The 18,323-nt window shown below is 32.8% G+C and overlaps 2 protein-coding genes and 1 long non-coding RNA gene across 3 annotated transcripts; 1 reads left to right on the top strand and 2 right to left on the bottom strand.

Annotated features, from left to right (window-relative positions):
* Positions 1-49: 49 nt before the first annotated feature.
* LOC149900581 (very long chain fatty acid elongase AAEL008004-like) lies at positions 50-3,956 on the bottom strand. Its single transcript, XM_090112328.1, has 6 exons — positions 3,842-3,956; positions 3,500-3,690; positions 2,937-3,071; positions 2,277-2,382; positions 1,338-1,474; positions 50-327 (listed from the first exon to the last, which is right to left on the bottom strand). Exons 1-6 carry the CDS (start codon positions 3,900-3,902, stop codon positions 151-153), a joined length of 807 nt encoding a protein of 268 aa, XP_089968454.1. The 5' UTR covers positions 3,903-3,956; the 3' UTR covers positions 50-150.
* A 3,381-nt stretch (positions 3,957-7,337) lies between these two features.
* LOC149900580 (aldo-keto reductase family 1 member A1-like) lies at positions 7,338-13,518 on the bottom strand. Its single transcript, XM_090112370.1, has 6 exons — positions 13,329-13,518; positions 11,261-11,441; positions 10,957-11,144; positions 8,643-8,881; positions 7,832-7,982; positions 7,338-7,508 (listed from the first exon to the last, which is right to left on the bottom strand). The coding sequence occupies exons 1-6, from the start codon at positions 13,398-13,400 to the stop codon at positions 7,365-7,367; spliced, it is 975 nt and encodes a 324-aa protein (XP_089968496.1). The 5' UTR covers positions 13,401-13,518; the 3' UTR covers positions 7,338-7,364.
* LOC149900579 (uncharacterized) lies at positions 13,106-17,237 on the top strand. Its single transcript, XR_016457728.1, has 3 exons — positions 13,106-13,179; positions 16,311-16,474; positions 16,787-17,237. It is a non-coding gene; the product is annotated as an uncharacterized LOC149900579 (long non-coding RNA).
* The last annotated feature ends 1,086 nt before the right edge of the window (positions 17,238-18,323 follow it).

Raw genomic sequence — 18,323 nt, 5'->3', positions numbered from 1 at the left:
TATTACGTTACTAAAAAAATATTTGATTGTGTCAATTCAGAGTTTCAGACAAGTATACAGTTGGGTACAGGGCTAGGATATTGAATAAGAATGGTCGTTCAAAAATAGTATTTAATATAATTTATTAACTTATTATACTTTATAAGACGTTCAGTTTTCTTTTTTTACTTTATTAGGTTTTATATAAGTGCGGTAGTAGAAATCGCTAAAGAGTATAACCATAAAGAGGTTTTGAGGAATGAGGATATAGGCGGGCGGTCGTGGGAACGGACAATCCGGTGCCACTGCGAGGACGATAAAGTGGATCAGTAATATTGTGAACTGCACCTGAAAATAAAAGAAATCGAACATTGGACTAAAAAAAAATAGTTATACCATATACTAAAAGCTATATCATCATTAATCATTAATACATATAAATAAAATCGATGTTATTGTGGAAATTTCCAATTCATTAATTTTTCGATTCTATAACAACGAATTCTGATTTTAATTGTTACGTATTTTTATCCGTAAAAATACGTAACAAGGAAAAACACCTCGCGTTCTTGACCCGTGTCGTATCTATTTATTTTGGGAAAAAGGTGTCAATGTATTATAATACACTAGCTTTCCGCCCGCGGCTTCGCCCGCTTTGTCTAAAACATAATAAATTATATACTAAAACCTTCCTTTTGAATCACTCTATCTATTAAAAAACTGCATCAAAATCCGTTGCGTAGTTTCAAAGATTTAAGCGTGCAAACTGCAAAGGGACATAGGGACAGAGAAAGCGACTTTGTTTTATACTATGTAGTGATAGTGATTTATTAGATACCAATTAATTAGTTAGGTACAGAACTAATATGGAATTACAGTGGCTTGTTTACATCGCACCGCATGCAAATGCCAAGACGTATTTTTGAAAAAGTTGCCCAATATTGGTTATTTAATTAATTTAACAACACAATTTAGCAAGTGTTAATATAGTATTGGTTTTAGGCATATTGTGATTCGTGTGCGTAATCGCTCACATTTTTGTACCTAATTTTTACATATTAATGTAGAATAACATTACTTAATATGTAACAATTAGCCGTGAGAATCTGTAAATGGCTTATTGTATATATTATGTGACTATTTTAAGAATACAGCTGTAGATTCTCTTTAAATATAAATAAATATGTAGTTCATAACAAAAATAACGTAATTTCAAAAATATTCATAATAGTAATTGCGTTAGATTTACAAGATATAATACGAAGAAATTCTATGAGTATAAAATGGGGATGGTAAATAATTTATACCAATATCTCTTGTTATTCTTTAAACATTTTAAATAAATGATAGGTACTCACTATTTGTAGTTGTGTGACGTGTTTCTTCCACCAAACAGATTTCTTGTACGATTCGTTACATGTCGTCAGCAAATAGTACGAGTACATAACGATGTGGACGAACGAGTTGATAGGAACCAACATTGTCATATGACCACCTGTTGTATACAAAATTAATCATTGCATAAGATTATCTTCAAATTTTAGTGATAATCAGCGAATTTGACACCATAGTCTCGATTGTTACAAAGAATTAGCGAGTTAGAATAAAGGTAACTTGTATTACTTTCGACACATAAAACATTATAGAAACTTGTGATATCTTTACATTATTATTGAACAATTTTTAGTCACTTGAGGTATACAAAAGTTTAAAATGTCTAGAGCCCTTGGTGTCCTAGAGGCTACAAGGGACTATTTTACGTGGATACTATTTACCTTTTTAAAATATGCTATGAAAAACTGAGAAAACTAAAAACACCAAAGGTACCTACTGAAGGATATTTACTATTTATTAGTAGCTAGCTGTAAATAGCCTATAGCCTTCCTCGATAAATGGGCTATCTAACACCGAAAGAATTTTTCAAATCGGATCGGATCGGAGTTCCCGAGATTAGCGCGTTCAAACAAACAAAGAAACTCTTCAGCTTTATAATATTAGTATAGATGTTTCAAGCTAAGAAACGTAGGTACCTCAATAAATTCAATAACAAGACAATGATATTCTGTTAATATTCAACGGGATTATAGCCGATCAAGATAGATACTATTTATATATCTTATGTTTATTCAGGTCTAATAATGACCTATTCAATTTAAATGAAGGAATTGTTTAAGGGCAATATTATGTGGCAGAAATTTTGAAGAGAAAGTTATTTGTTAAAGCCAGTGTTTGTCAAGAAAACATGCAAACGACCAGTAAAAGTTTTGTTTTTAATAATTTAATAAAATTTGATTTACCTGGCACCCATTTGACCATTCCCCAGGCGACGGCGACCATACCAAAGTGATGATATACGTGCAGGAATGATACTTGATTTTGTTTCTTTCTTAATACGAAAAACACCTAGAAAGTTTATTGATTATTATTAGAACTTAAACTAATTTAGAAGGCTTCTGAGATGTATCTTCTATCTTATGGTTTTAGATCCAATTTTCAAAATAATAACAAGACAGGCAATTAAAATAAATTTTCCAGCAAATCAAGGAGTCTAGGTGAATAAATAAATATTTGAGTTTGAAATGAATCGTTTAATCTGGAATTTAGTTAATTATCCATGAACACAACAATATCGGGGATACAAAAGCGCAGCGCCTACATTGGCGATCAGGTTTTTGGCCATCTGGAAAGTATGGCTAATGATCGCGATGCGAAGGGGGTTTATATGAGTAATTCGATCTGTAAACGCCCAGATGGACCTCGCCACGGTTGGAGAGACTACGCTGTCCAAAAAGTCCATAAAAATCTGGAAATTCTTCAAGTAGGAACTCGACGTTACGCTAAGGCGCTAAACCTGGAAACTTTTGGTGTCAAAGGCCAAGATTCGCTTTGCCATTGAAGTACCTAAGTAAGTGTTCAATAATATGATAATAACATATGGTTAAGATGTCAGTTCTTACCGTATCAAGCAAATCGATAACTTTTATAATGAAATATCCGTAGCAAACTTTCCAGGCGTAGTCAATACTGTGAGGTCCGTTGTCCACTGGGTGGCAAACCAGGGAGTAATTAGTTAACCATCCAAGGCGTAGGCTCTAAAAATGAGAAAGAAATACGAATGCACGGATTGATATAATAATGTTAAAATAAACATTTCTCTTATTGAAGGAATGCACATTGTTAAATTAAAGGATAATATATTAGGTACCTAATATTAACATTTCTTAAAAATATTAATTATAAAATAACTATATAAAGGAATTTTGCAAGTTTTTAATGACTTAATAGTTTTTGATGAAGAACATGTTGATTACTATCTTCTTATATATAAAAATGAATCGCAAAATGTGTTGGTAAGCGCATAACTCGAGAACGGCTGAATCGATTCCGATAATTCTTTTTTTATTATATTCCTTGAAGTACGAGGATGGTTCTTACGCAGAGCAAATGTAAATATGTACCACGGTCGAAGCCGGGGCGGACTGCTAGTTTACTATAAAAAAAGAAGTTAGTATTTACTCACATAGTAAACCACATATGCACAGAATGCTATCTGTAATGCGTTATATATTGCTATAACATTCCGCAGATCGTATGCTGGTCGGTCCTTCATATAGTTAGGCAACCATTTCAATACAGTAAATAAATAGAATATTATTAATGCTAAGGCAGGCCATGGCGAACCAATTAGGAACCAGTCTCGTGTCCTTTCATCTAAAAATAAATAAAAAAGGTAGATTTTATACGCAATTTAAATGTTGATCCTATTTTATTCCGTGACAGAACCTTAATTTCTATAAAAACACTTAATTTTTCAGTTTTACATTTCTAAAATATATTTTTATAAATAAAGTTATTTACTCACCAGCGATATCTTCATTTAAATAATGGTATAACTTAATTGATCCCTTTATAATTAGCGCCATACCTAATTAACCAAAAATATAATATGTTAACAGCCTAAAACACATCCAAGTATCCCGCTGTTCATTTCAATTCTGATCAAAGGGGACATTAGTATTCAACATGACAACATTATTATTAATGTATACAGTGGATTTACCCTTCTGGACTCGGTGATACGTAAATCAATATAATTCAATTATGAGTAAAAAGAAAGAAAAAAAATCAGGTCAACGGTTAAACTTTTTTATAGTTATATCTATGACAAAATCCCTCAAATTCCTTGTTTTTGCACATCGAGAATAGGTTTTATAGTATAAATTTAAATTAATATGTAATAATCAAAGTTAAACAGGATGACATTCAAAGAGTAGGTAGGTACTAAAAGTTTCCATTTAAAGAGTAGGTACCAGCGGTCTGCCCCGGATTCGCTCGTGATACATAATACAAGTAGGTGTAGGCTAGATCACATTCAATGGTAAAATAATTTTTGAAATCGGTAGGTACCAACAGTAGTTTCAATCAACAAACTCTTCAGCTTTGAATTATGGATTTTTAAAGTACCTAATAACCCTTAATTATAATTTTCGTATCTTTATGTTAAGGTTGTGAAATTTAAACAAACACATTGTGTATTTGGATGATATTTAATAGGTAGTTCAAATATGTTTCTATATCTCATAAAACATTAAGTAAGTATCGGTCAATTAGGGAAAGCTGGCATGTTCACAGTACTCACACTTATGCAATTTCACTTACAGTATGTTCAAAAATAAATGCGACTCTAGTTTCATTTTAGACTTGAATTGTAAAATGGGTGCGTTGTAGATATTATATATACAAATATAATTACTTATGAAAGCTCTCATAATTTACCTGTAAAATTATAATTTAAAAGTAAATCAATTGATGAAGTTAATTATTTATTCTAATAATAATCAATTGGATAAAAGTATTAATAATCATTCAATTTAAATCAAATAATAATTAAATTCCTGACTTTGGTCGAGTAAAGATATTATCTAAGAAATATTATATTTGTAGTACTTAAGTACGTAATACCTACCAATACGCGCTTACAAATATGTGTTACATGTTTATTGTATAATTTTCACACTATTAGTTTTAAACTCAAACTCAAACATTTATACAATTAGACTTCTTCTAGAAGCACTTTTGAATCGTCATAACAGTTTAACAGTTTTAACATTTACCACCAATTCAGAAAGCAGTATCTATAGAGAAGAAGACGAATCTATTTAATCATAATCGTAATTTTCTACTTCACTGTAACTTTCATCGCTCGAAGAACTCGATGTTTCGTTGTCGGAATTTCTTAATGTTATTATAAATGAGTCAGTGTAATTATCTACTTTTGGTTCTAATTGAATATATTTTTCCTCATGTTCTCGCGTCTTTCTCCAAACGTCACTAAACATATCCAGACTAATAGCATTTGCTTCCTTTCTAAATAATTCTTCCACAGTTTTCAAGTTAAAGTTCACATTTTGTGATGCTACTTGCCCTTTAATTATGCCCCATAGTAACTCTATTGGGTTGAGTTCTGGATGGTATGGTGGAAGGCGCAATACACTATGTCCATGATCTTTGAGGATTGCATCAAGTAGGTAAAAATTGTGTATAGTTTGGCTTATTTTTTTTAATAATGTGATAACTCTGATTATTAATTAGTAATTTGATTTTTGAAAAAAAATGCCGATTTTAGTCAAAATTTATATTTTTCTAACAAGATCCTTATCATCCAAATTTCCACCTTGGTGAGAAAAATTGACATTTCTAATGAAAATGAACAAAAAATTAAATGATTTTATTAAATACTGTAAAATAGTCTATAATTCTTCCATTTACTGTATCACAAAATTCTTCATAGATTTTTAGATATTCGTACTACACCAATTACATCACCCTGTATTTATAAACAATTGCAAAATATGACACATACATAGGCCGGGAGATACTGACACAAAATTTCGGGTCATTTGTAACAGAATGGTGGTTCTACAGAGGTCTTATTACGTAATGACTAAAAGAAAAATGATGGTCAGAACTCAGAACGCTGGTACCGGCGGACTAGTCGCGTGGGCGTTAGTCGAACTCGTCGGATAAATAGCGAAAGTCAAACGATTTGTAACACAAAAATTTTAGAATTCACCGATAGCCCATAAAAAAGATGTAGGCGGTAGTGTCATGCCATACTTTTCCGGTGTAACTTACAGCCCCCCATACCGACGCGATGCGTTGATTAAAAAAAAAACAATTCAAACATTTGTACCAGGCTAACTTTTGCACAGGTAATCATCGTGCAGACATTTACGAAAATCGCCATGCCATACTTTTCGGACGATTCCAAATGGCCACCATACCGCCGAAAATCTGCAAAAAAAAATTTTTTTTCGCCAAACAATTTGTACCAGTATTGCATTTGGATTTTTGGAGAGTATTTGATAAAATGTGACCATTATTATATTTGCCATACTTCTAGTAGGGGGAAAAAGTGCTGCCATACTTGAAAATTAATTTATTCGTCACGTTTCAAAAATACGACTGTACAATACGTAAAATAATTTTTTACAGTATGGGATCATTATATTCTGTTTGTTTGTATACAATTCTACCTAGAAAAAAATATCGCAGATTGCAAACATGGGGCGGATGATTGTAAGACTTAAGCCAAGACGTAAAAAAAAAATGAAAAGAATTGGCGATTTGTACCAGTACGGCATTTTTGGAAAGTATATGATGCAACGTGACCATTATTATATTTGCCATACTTTTTATAGAGGGAAAAATTAGTGCCATACTGCTACAAATCGTTCAAACTACGAATAAAATCTTACAATAAGAAAAAAATCTTATACACATTCGCCACCTCCCACAGGTATGGCATTATCACACTTCTATTTATAATCATTCAGGAGTTGTTGAAAAAAAAAATGTAGGGTGGTACAAATCGTTTGGCGAGAAAAAAAAATTCAAAAATTTGCAGATTTTCCGCGGTTTGGCGACCATTTGGAATCGTCCGAAAAGTATGGCATGGCGATTTTAGTAAATGGCTGCACGACGATGGTTACCTGTGCAAAAGTGAGCGCGGTACAAATGGTTGAATTGTTTTTTTTAAATCAACGCATTCACGTCGGTATGGCGGACTGTATGGCATGACACTACCGCCTATATCTATTTAAGGGCTATCGGTAAATTCTAAAATTTTTGTTTTACAAATCGTTGGACTTTCGCTATTTATCCGACGAGTATGACTAACGCCCACAGACTAGTCCGCCGGTACCAGCGTTCTGACCATCATTTTTCTTTTTGTCATTGCGTACTAAGACCCCTCTAGACCGCCATCCTGTTACAAATGACCCGAAATTTTGTGTCAGTATCTCCCGGCCTAACATGTGCAATGTGTAAATGTGTTGACGTTCCAGCTCTTCTTAATATACCTATATATGTTTACAATTTATACATTATTTTTTAAAAGGGAATTCCGGATGTTTCTGAACACCTCGGAAGAAAGCGAAATCACAAATACGGCCATCTTCTCCCTGATCCAAGCTTCTTAGCTCATTGAACTCTGCCTCATTAAGCTCAAAGTCCCATACACTGATGTTCTGAAATAAATATTGTAATTTTATGACTTCTTTATCACTATATTATATATACTTAGTATAGTTTTAAAATATTCTACGTTAGATACTCGCAGTCTGCTCCGGCTTCGCCCGTGGTTATATGCAACGGGTGGCGGTTATAGTTTGTTTAAAATCGGTCCAGTAGTTCCTGATATTAGCGCGTTCTTTAAATAACAAAAGTATAGGAAAGTATTCAAATGTTTGCCTATTAATTACTTAAATAAATATACTACACTGGTTGTGTATATTTTCCCAACAAAAATAAATAGAAGTATTGTTTAAATAAGTAGTATGCAAAATCTTACCTGTTTAATCCTTGTAGGGTCTGTGCTTTTAGGAATGGCTGCCACACCGTGCTGCAGTAGGTATCTTAATAAAATCTGGGCTGGAGTGCGATTATGTTTCTTGGCTATTTCCTTCACTGCCGGCAGGTCTAGTTGACTCGGGTACTCCCGCCTTTAATGTAAATAATTATTAGTAGTACATCAATCCTAAGCATAATTGTTAGGATTTCGTTTTTCTCCCAAGTAGGCACATCATCTTCTATGTATATCATTATATGTATGTATACATATAATACTAGGTTTTCGCCAGCGGCTTCGCCCGCGCAGTCAAAGAAAAACCCGCATAGTTCCCGTTCCCGTGGGATTTCCGGGATTGCGTCATTTTCCCGGGATAAAAAGTAGCCTATGTCCTTTCTCGGGTATCAAAATATCTCCATACCAAATTTCATGAAAATTGGTTCAGTAGTTTAGGCGTGATTGAGTAACAGACAGACAGACAGAGTTACTTTCGCATTTATAATATTAGTATGGATATATCATTATACACTAGTTACATCTTTAATATGTGCATGCAACTCATACCTACAAAATAATGTATTGCTTCATTTTACATCAATCGTAAGGTCCATGTCCTTGTGATGTAAAATATAGTCTTTGTTATTCGTAAAAAAAAACTACGAAATGAAATCTTAGTAACTACCTTACATATTATATTCTGTGCCAATTGTAATTTCAATAGAACTACATAACAACGATTACAGAATGACGAGTAGGTACTATTGCTATTTAAATTAGAATTATAAAATTTGATATGAAGTAAATTTAAACGTACCCAGTTTTGGTAGACAGCATATCAGCAAGAGCTTTGGAGCCTAATGGTGAGTAAGCTACAATAGGTATTCCTAAACGGTTGGCTGCAGCTATGAGAGGTTTTTGTTGGCATAAAATATGCACCTCCACTTGAAGACATTCCGGTTTTGCTATTTCACACAAGCGTTTTAATTGTTCTTCATTCATATTAGACACTCCCAAATGACGGACCTTACCAGAATCCTTTAATTTTTGCATCGCCTGCGAAGTGAAAATACAAAATATTATGTTACTTATCTTAAGCTTGCTATTTTTTTAACAATTAGTTGCTATGTAAATCTTACTTATAAGGGTTTAGATGTTTTTAAAGAAAACTTCCCCTGGTCCGCAAATTTTATTTGTCGGTCTAGTGACGCACTTAGGTTCAACGCTTATATTAGTATCTGAAATGTCTTTTATGATAACTTGTTTTTCAGATTTTTGTGTCGTTTTGTTCACAGTTCGATTAGCCGCGGATAGTTCATGTGGAGTGGATTGTTTGATAAACTCATTTGGCATTTGTAGTACTATTACATTATTACGCTTGAATCGATTGGGATTTTTATTTTTTTTCGTTTTGAATTTATTACGTATATTGCACATCATTATATATGCAGCATTATGTTTATTTGGTTGCTTCCCTTGTGTTTTATTTAAATTTAAACTAAGAATGCTTTGCAATGAAGAAATTTGCGACAATGATCTCGATAAGACAAGTGATATTATCTCGAGACTATGATTCGACTTTGCATTATCCTGGCTTGAAAAGTTGCTATATGTACGTGCAGATTTTACCATGTCATGTTCATTATTTATTCTTTGTGCAGCGAGCGATCTTTGATATTCCTTACATGTATAACTTTTCACATTTCGTTTTTTGTTAAAGCACGGGAAAATATGATTAAAAATGTTCTTTCCATTCCGTTTTTCACGCGAGCACATATTGGAAAATTCCGCTGCGCTGCACTGATTATTTCCTTTAAAATTTTTCTGTGATTCTTTCAATCCATGCTTGCTTTGTTTCTCACAAAAAATGAGTTTATTTTTTGAAAGATAATTATTGTTGTTCTTGCGCATTTTGTTTTCTAGGCTTTGATTTTCTCAATCTCAATTATTCGGTTACTATCGTCTATTACTTTATTAGATGCATTAAGAGGATGACTAAAGTAGTTTAAAGTTGAGAAATAGTATGAAAAATACATCTAACATTTTTATATGCAACACGCATCATTGTTTTGACAACTTTGGTATACAGTTTAGGCAATTTTTTATTTTTAAGACTGCCCCGAAGTCGCATTATACTTAAAAGTGATGCATCTACATGAATTGGATAATTGCTGCTATTTTTAGAATGTAAATCAATGCTATCGAACGAATTAGCAGCAGGTTCGACATGAGCGCAGTACTCTGGTATTTCTATAAACTTGGTGATTTTTGGTAATTGATCTTCACCACCACCACAGCAACAAGGACACATGAATTTGGGAATTAAATTAGTCCAAACTTTGTTTTCCGTAATGTCTACTTGTATTCTCTGCATAGACGTCGATCTTGTTAGTGTTGTGGTTTGTGCTGTAATAGGTACATTCTCACTTATGTTTGTTTTATTTTCTGGTTCTATGTCCTCTTTTGTTATGCTTCTTACATTAAAAATCTCGCTGCTATCGATTTTGTTTAAGTTATTTTTTGTTTTATGACGAAAAATAGGCGATTTGTATATTTTCGTCCATGAAAAATAATCTTGATTCAGATTTGGATAATCTTTGTGTTTTATATCTGTTTTAGTATTTTTCTTCTTATTAGCCATTTCTAATTGCAGGCATTTTTTTGATGAACACATTGGGTAACTGCACTCTTTGTATATTTCATCATTTCGATAACTATTTACAATATTTTTTTCGTCATATTGTAAGTCGCATTTTTCTATTTCACCACAGCGCATACAGTGAAATAAGGACACTCCCATTATATAAAGATTTATCGTTTGCCTTGTTTTAGTAAAGATAAGTGATATTAATTTAAATACACTGTAGGTAATTTAATTTTTGATGGTTATTAGCCTAAACATAAACTTTATTGAATAATATTGAAAACTAACGTTGTCACGTAGCATAGTCAAAAATATAGACTTAAATGTACATATAAACTTCTTGGATCTGCTAATTACTATCATACAGAGATAATTTTACGTTTGGTAATTGTTCTCTAAAATCTTTAGTAAGTCGACGGAGGTTCCAAACAAATATTTTGCTATATAATTACTATTATTTTTTGGGTATAACCTTTACCCAACTAACCTTCCAAGTACTAACGATGTCTGTTGTGAGGTCTACTTTCATACTTCCATCAGGGTTTTTAGGGTGCAGATCACCAGGCACATGTTCAAAAGAAAACGGTACATGCATAAGATACATGTCAATGTATTCTAGTCCTAAATCGTTATAAGAAGCCAGAAAGTACTCTTCAACAAGCTCCGGTCGATTTCCTGGAAAAAAATACAAATAGTATGAAGTATGTGTTGCTCTAGGTAGAGCCACAAATGGCCAGCCACATGTACCAATTCTTAAGATTATGTATCTAATTAATCATTAATATGCATACCTCCAGGGGGTAACTTGGTGACTATGAAAAGATCTTTCCTTTTGTCGTCGTCATCTCCAATCCAGCGCTTTAGTGCTTTACCTATAGTCGCTTCATTTTCATAAGCTCTTGCGGTATCGATATGTTTGTAACCAGCATTCAGCGCTGCATCAACAGCTTTTTCCAACACCTCATCTGAAGTCTAAAGAATGTAATTTTTTATTCAAATGGTTTGGTTACGTTAATATTATAAAATAGAAGATACATAGTTGTTTTTGAATCTATGATAAAAATACAGTGCATTACGGTTCATAGTTTACTTTCAATCAATTTTTATTTCCGGTGAAATAACAACTTTACATTTTTTGTTTCGCCTTAGTTCTTTGAAAAATAAAAATAAATATCTATATATATCCTAACTCGTAAGTACAAAAAAATATTTCTCAAGATAAGTTATTTATGTTTTAATAATATAGAGATTAACTACCTAGTAAGCTTCTAGTGAGTTATGTAACTAGGTATTTTCTTTAATTTTTGTGAATATTTTTTTTAAATACCTACCAACTTAGCACTGCAACGTAGTATTGAGTATCTTAATTCTTATAATACCTACCTGATAATCTTGGGACCTGATAGGTAGGTACAAAAACTTATTTATAGCAAAAACTTGTTTGATTTTTTCTTCTTATTCAACCTTCAAGCAAGTGTAATGAAGCATTTTTATTGTTTTTATAACTGTATTATTGTGTCAGAAGAAGAGAATTAATGCAACCTCGGGCTAAATTATAATGAATGCATCAATTCAAGGATTTAAGGCAAAATGCAGCATTGCATACAAATAATATGCAGTCAGTTAAATGACGTAAATGTCTGAATCAATGCTATCGGTGTCATCCTCAAATGTATGTAATGATGTTGATGTGAACGGAAAGTGGTCTCAAGATAACAAGTGTCGTGCGTCAACATCCAGAGGTCTGTCTGACTCCAGTGGAGGGGACTGCGATGACAGCGAAACATATTCCTTCTGCAGCGCCAGATGTTCTTGTGGTGCAGACAACGCCTATGTATCAGAATGCTGCGAGAAACCAATCATAATCGTCGATTCTGCTTGTAAACTACACAAAACGAAATGGGATCTATTCAAAAGTTATTTAAAACGACGAATGAAATTGAAAAGCCGAGATGCGAAAATCTCAAACTCTACAAAAGAAAAAACATTTGAAAAAATGAATAACATAAATTCCCCTAAAAATAATGAACGGGAAATTATTTCTGAACAAAAACAGGAAAATGTGTGAATATGATTCAAATAAAATTACCTAAAGACCACTTTATCTTTCCCTCTATAATATGTAGGTACGTAATATCATACTTAGACAGTATAAACTCTATAATAATATTATACATATATCGTGGTAAAATTTTTGTACTCGCTCCTCATCTCTTAATTTAATCATGTAAGTACGGAAGTACCTAAGTAGAAGTACCGTTAATGCCCACCATTGTTTGTATTTTCACATGGGCTAGTTTACACATTGGACATCTAAAGAAATAAGAAAATGCGAAAGAACAATACTTTATGCTAATTCAACTGTAGGTTCTTTCTATTTAAATAAAACAAAAATGACAGAATATAAAGGAAGGAAGGAAACTACTCCAGTATCAACTTATAGCTGTAGTTAGGTAGGTACCTACTATTTATTTATTTAGTTTATTATTTTTGTTATCATCTGCTCATGTTGTTGGTTTGAGCCGACCAAGTGATAATTTATAGTCTAACTTCAATACTGTTAAATGTGTATGTGTACTATGTGTATATTAGAAGCTTATTGATTATTTAGTAGGTAGGTAGGTACATTCTTGTTACAATACACCGTTAGAATAATCGCTTCAATTACCCATTCATCAGGTACCTAACTGAGATATTTTCCTACATTAAGGTAAGTTCCGTAAGTTTGTTTTTATCATTTAATAAAATGAAAATAGTGAAAAAGATTTATTTACTTATAATATATACAAAAAGTTTTAATTGAACACAATCAAATAATAATGAAAAATATAAACAATAATTAACTCTACATAAACTTACTTGCCACGTTCCAAATCCGATTCTGGGCATGCGGTCTCCATCATCAAGCACAAAATATTCTGGTACAGACATGATTTGTTAGTAAATAACAAATAATAAACTTTGGTATGTAAACAGCAACAGTAACTAGACAGACGTGTAGAGCCGTTGGTCGCCCGGCGGAGTCTCTGTCGGAGGAGTGAGGAGTGAATGCAACCTCGATACAGGTTTTAAATTGTTGAAATTGAGTTGCACTCGAGGTATAAAGCCTGTTGAAAATTAATATCTATTCAATACCTAACTAGGTACCTACTACCTACTTCTTATTCAAAGTGAATGCGGTTAGCTGGGGACCACAGAAATATAAAAAAAATAGATATTTCATTAATTAAATATATTATAAGTAATTAATGGATTAAGTTTTATTACCTACACATTTAAATAAATAATAAATATTATACATAAATGCGTAAGTAACTCTGTCTGTCTGTCTGTTAGGTACTCAATCACGCCTAAACTACTGAACCATGAAATTTGGTATGGAGATATTTTGATACCCAAGAAAGGACATAGGCTACTTTTTATCCCGGGAAAATGACGCAATCCCGGAAATCCCACGGGAACGGGAACTATGCGGGTTTTTCTTTGACTGCGCGGGCGAAGCCGCGGGCAGAAACCTAGTAAATAATATGTTTTTATTGGTTGACGTAATTATCTATTGCATGTCGTTTTTTTCTGCGGATAAAAATCCGGAATTATAATATGTATAGTGTGCTAAATTCAATGCTAAATAGTTAACAGGTGATTGTAGTTTTTGTGTGTCCTTTGATTTGTAGAAAATACCGTTTAAATTGTAACCATCTATTTAAACTCCGAAGCATAAAGGCGAAGCTTTTTTTGTCCGTTTCTATTTGAAAGAGCCACAACAATAAAATAATGTGACACTCGAAAAACGGATTTAGTGGTTGCACAATCAGTTGATGATATCTTAATAGAGATACAATAGTAGTTGCTTGTAAGTTGTATTATTAAGATAATTGTTATAAATGCCTTGTTTGTTTATTTATCGATAAGTGAATTACTTTGGTCTAGAATGGGTCTAGATAGGTTTTTGTTGTACCTACTTAGTTCATATTTTACCACATATGTTTTTGATGATCAATTATTGTCTAGTTAGGCATGTTCGCGTAGGCTTGTATAATTAAATGAAGAGAAAAGGTAATTAAGTATGTAACTAGTTGGACATATTTCAAAATGAATATGTAATTCAAAACTAGATGCTTTCGTGTTATCTTATGTCCTGATAAGAGCATCTCATTTACCTACGGTTGATCAGGTGATGGACCTACTCATAATTACTCGAAAAATATTATCGAACTTTTTGTAAAGAATGGAAGAAATTAAGTTCCTTCTAAAATTGTCACCAACTCGGACATTTTTCACTACCTACCATGTCCACAATTTTATTAATTCTTTCTGTTTTTATTTTGTACGTATAAACTAAAGTAGTTCTGCTCACCTAGACTACAAATCTTAAAAATATTTTTTAACACAAAATTATAATTTTCCCTAAAAATTTTAAAGATTTTTATTTTAAGTCGACTTTCATTTATCGTGGTGTAAAAAAATGTATCACATCGGTCATCGATAGTAAAATGTCTCAACCACAGCAACATTTATTAAATTTGGCGCATCTATCCACGATTGTAAAATGATAGTTGATACCAATTAGGTATGAATTATTATATCTACTGATGGAAAACTAAGAAGAATGATTTAATTTACCCGTATTCCTCGCTGTATGGTTTTAAGTGTAACAAAAAGAAATGAAAGCACACAACCAAATTATTAGGTACATTTATAATATTTTACAATGTTCAGAAAATTGCATAATTTATAAAATAATTGAATATAATGTATCTAATATTTAATACAATGTGGAACATAATAATTTGATCTTATAATCCCATATCATTTTACAAGTCAATTTATTCGTTCACAAAAGTAAAATAATCTAAATTACAAATTAATTTTCTCACATGCCCTTAAAGTAATAACATTCTTTTGTGTGTAAACAGTATCAATTTCCTATTGAAGCCTGCGTCTGAATGAACCGACGTCACAACACTCGTGAAGTCATTGGTGCGTGATACCATCGATGTAACCACTGATAAGACACAATAGATATCAAAATTAAGGGATGCGACCCTATTTAAAACATCTGTATTTTAGGCGGGTCTTTTTGGAGCCCCTCCCTTTATATACATTTCGAAATGTATAAGGGATGACCAGCAATTTATCTCGTTTAGTCATGGATCTTTCATCCGCGCAGTCCAGTTCTAAGTGCAATTCTGATTTTAGTATAGAGAGGATATTGAGTGATGATTCGAGTAGTAGAGAAGTTAGCCAAGCACCCAGTTGGTTGTGCTGCACGAGGTACCAGCCGCCGCGGCTACCACGTTAGTACCTGATTACCTACAATAAAAATATATGTGCGAAATTGTTGCTCTGGAATTGAATAATTTATAAGACCCTGTAATGAGAGTCAAAAGATGTATACCAATATCCGAATCGTGGTTTAAAGTAAAATTAGAAAGATCGGACACATATTATGTTCTCTATATTTTATAATCTAAAGTAGGCGGATCCACATAGAGCAAGCAGCCTCGCGAAGCAGCTCGGTGGTGGTCGTATGTAGTGGCAGTGGTCGAGTAAAGCGGCGGCACACGCGCTTAACTCTACTAATGAAAGTGTTCCAACCACACTTATAGAGATATTGTTATGACTTATGACTTATGATTATTTTTTTTTAATTTGCTCTCAACCTGTACGAATACCCTTCTATCTCCCAATTAAGCTCTTCGTACGCTAGGCAGAGAACCTGCATGACAATGTAGCAATTTTTCGGTGTAATTAGAATCTTTCTTCCTCGAATCTAGCGTCATTGTTCGCGGCTACATTATTATACAGAAATAGACAGTAATAATATTTTAAATTGACCAGGAACCACGACAGCGTGTCGGTCACGTCGGTCCGGTCGGCACGCGAGGGTTCCCTTCACGGCCTCGCAGGCAGCGGCGCTGGAGGCCGCGTACTCGCGCTCGCCGTACCTCGCACCGCCTGCGCTGCGAGCATTGGCTGCGGCCTTGCAGTTGAGAGATGACCGAGTAAGTCAATATAATAAATAATGTAAAAAGTTACATAGAACTTTTTTAAGTTGTCAGCGATTTATTAAATGTTTGAAGAACTTAATGCTCCAATAATTATGCAATTAAAGTTCTGAAGCGGCTTCGCCAGTTGTACTTACCTATACATAGCACTCCGGGATCACGTACAAATCTAACGATGGATTATTTTTTGAAATCAGACTCGTAGTTAATGAGATTAGCGCGTTCAATCAATCAAACAAACTATAATATTAGTACACAATATGTAGGTAAACGTATTTCACTTTTATATCTCATTTATTTTGTTTTCAGATTAAAATATGGTTCCAAAATAGGAGAGCTCGCGAAAGAAGGGAAAAGAGTGGCAATATACAACCACCACAAAGCGTAGCTTTACCATCGACTAACCAAAGACTTCCTTTGCCAAGTGGATTATGGCTTACTCCTTCTGGGAAAGATCAAGACATGCTATCTACAGGTGCAGGCCCTATATTTCGGCAAAATGTAGAACCACAAAGAATAGACTTTGTTAAGAACCTTTACGCTCGTGCTGACTCTGAAAGTGACTCCAATGATAGTAGTTATGAAGCAACTGTAGATGTTGAAGCTATCGACTGATAATAGTATAAGCAACGAATAAATTATATATGTATTAGCTATAGGATATTATATCTTATATATAAAAATGAATCGCAAAATGTGTTGGTAAGCGCATAACTCGAGAACGGCTGAACCGATTTCGATAATTCTTTTTTTATTATATTCCTTGAAGTACGAGGATGGTTTTTATGTAGAGAAAAAGTAAACATGAACCACGGGCGAAGCCGGGGCGGACCGCTAGTCTTATATATAAAAATGAATCGCAAAATGTGTTGGTAAGCGCATAACTCGAGAACGGCTGAACCGATTTCGATAATTCTTTTTTTAGTATATTCCTTGAAGTACGAGGATGGTTCTTATGTAGAGAAAACGTAAACATGTACCACGGGCGAAGCCGGGCCGGACCGCTAGTAGGTGATAAAATTGTCTTTTGAACATCATATTTATATGAACATCATCATAAATATGATGTTCAAAAGACATGTTGTCGTCGAAAGTTGGAGTTGATACGAAAATTGTCATCAGACAGTTTTCTTAATTTACCATTCTAAGTAAATTAACTTGCATTCAACTATAAAATATGAAGTATAAAAAGTAGAATTAATGAACTTTTAATCTGTTTATAGGATGTAAAATGAGTTGATTGTATATTATAGTCTGTGATAGAAATTTAAAGTGTTTTATAGTCAAATAAATATTATTGAATTGTATTTTGTTGTTTTAATATCGTTTCTACAACATGGTAATGGCTAATTAATCAGGACAGCTTGAGTAAATGATAAGACACTACTACGAGTCTACGACTTTATCAATAAATATAATTACAACTCTTATGTAACACTTGTGAGTTGTGTACAGGAAATCAATAATTGTAACAAAGTGTAAAATGATTTCGCCTATAAGAATATTTTCACACATTCACAAATATAGCATAGCGCATTTCAAAAGGCACTAATAATTATTGTGTTCTTCGCAAATGTGCATTTTGCAAAGTGCTTATTTTTAGCAATTTTATTATAATATTTATATTTGTGTAATTTTTTTTTGTGGTTAAATTTTAGGTATCATCTGTTTCGTACCAACCCCGAAATAGGTATATATGATAATAAAATGAATTATATTGTTAGTCATTAGTCAATACCGCATCATCGTTAATCCTGTAAAAATAATTGATGTATGTAATAATAAATAAATAAATAAAATATGTTATATGTCTATTTTAAATTATTAAATGATATGAAAAAAAAAG

Source organism: Colias eurytheme, chromosome 18 (assembly GCF_061535395.1).
Source record: "Colias eurytheme isolate Ceu_HAF_F1 chromosome 18, ilColEury1 Martin Lab GWU primary, whole genome shotgun sequence".
NCBI classification, from domain to species: domain Eukaryota; kingdom Metazoa; phylum Arthropoda; class Insecta; order Lepidoptera; family Pieridae; genus Colias; species Colias eurytheme.
This window is presented reverse-complemented; position numbering and strand designations above follow the sequence as displayed.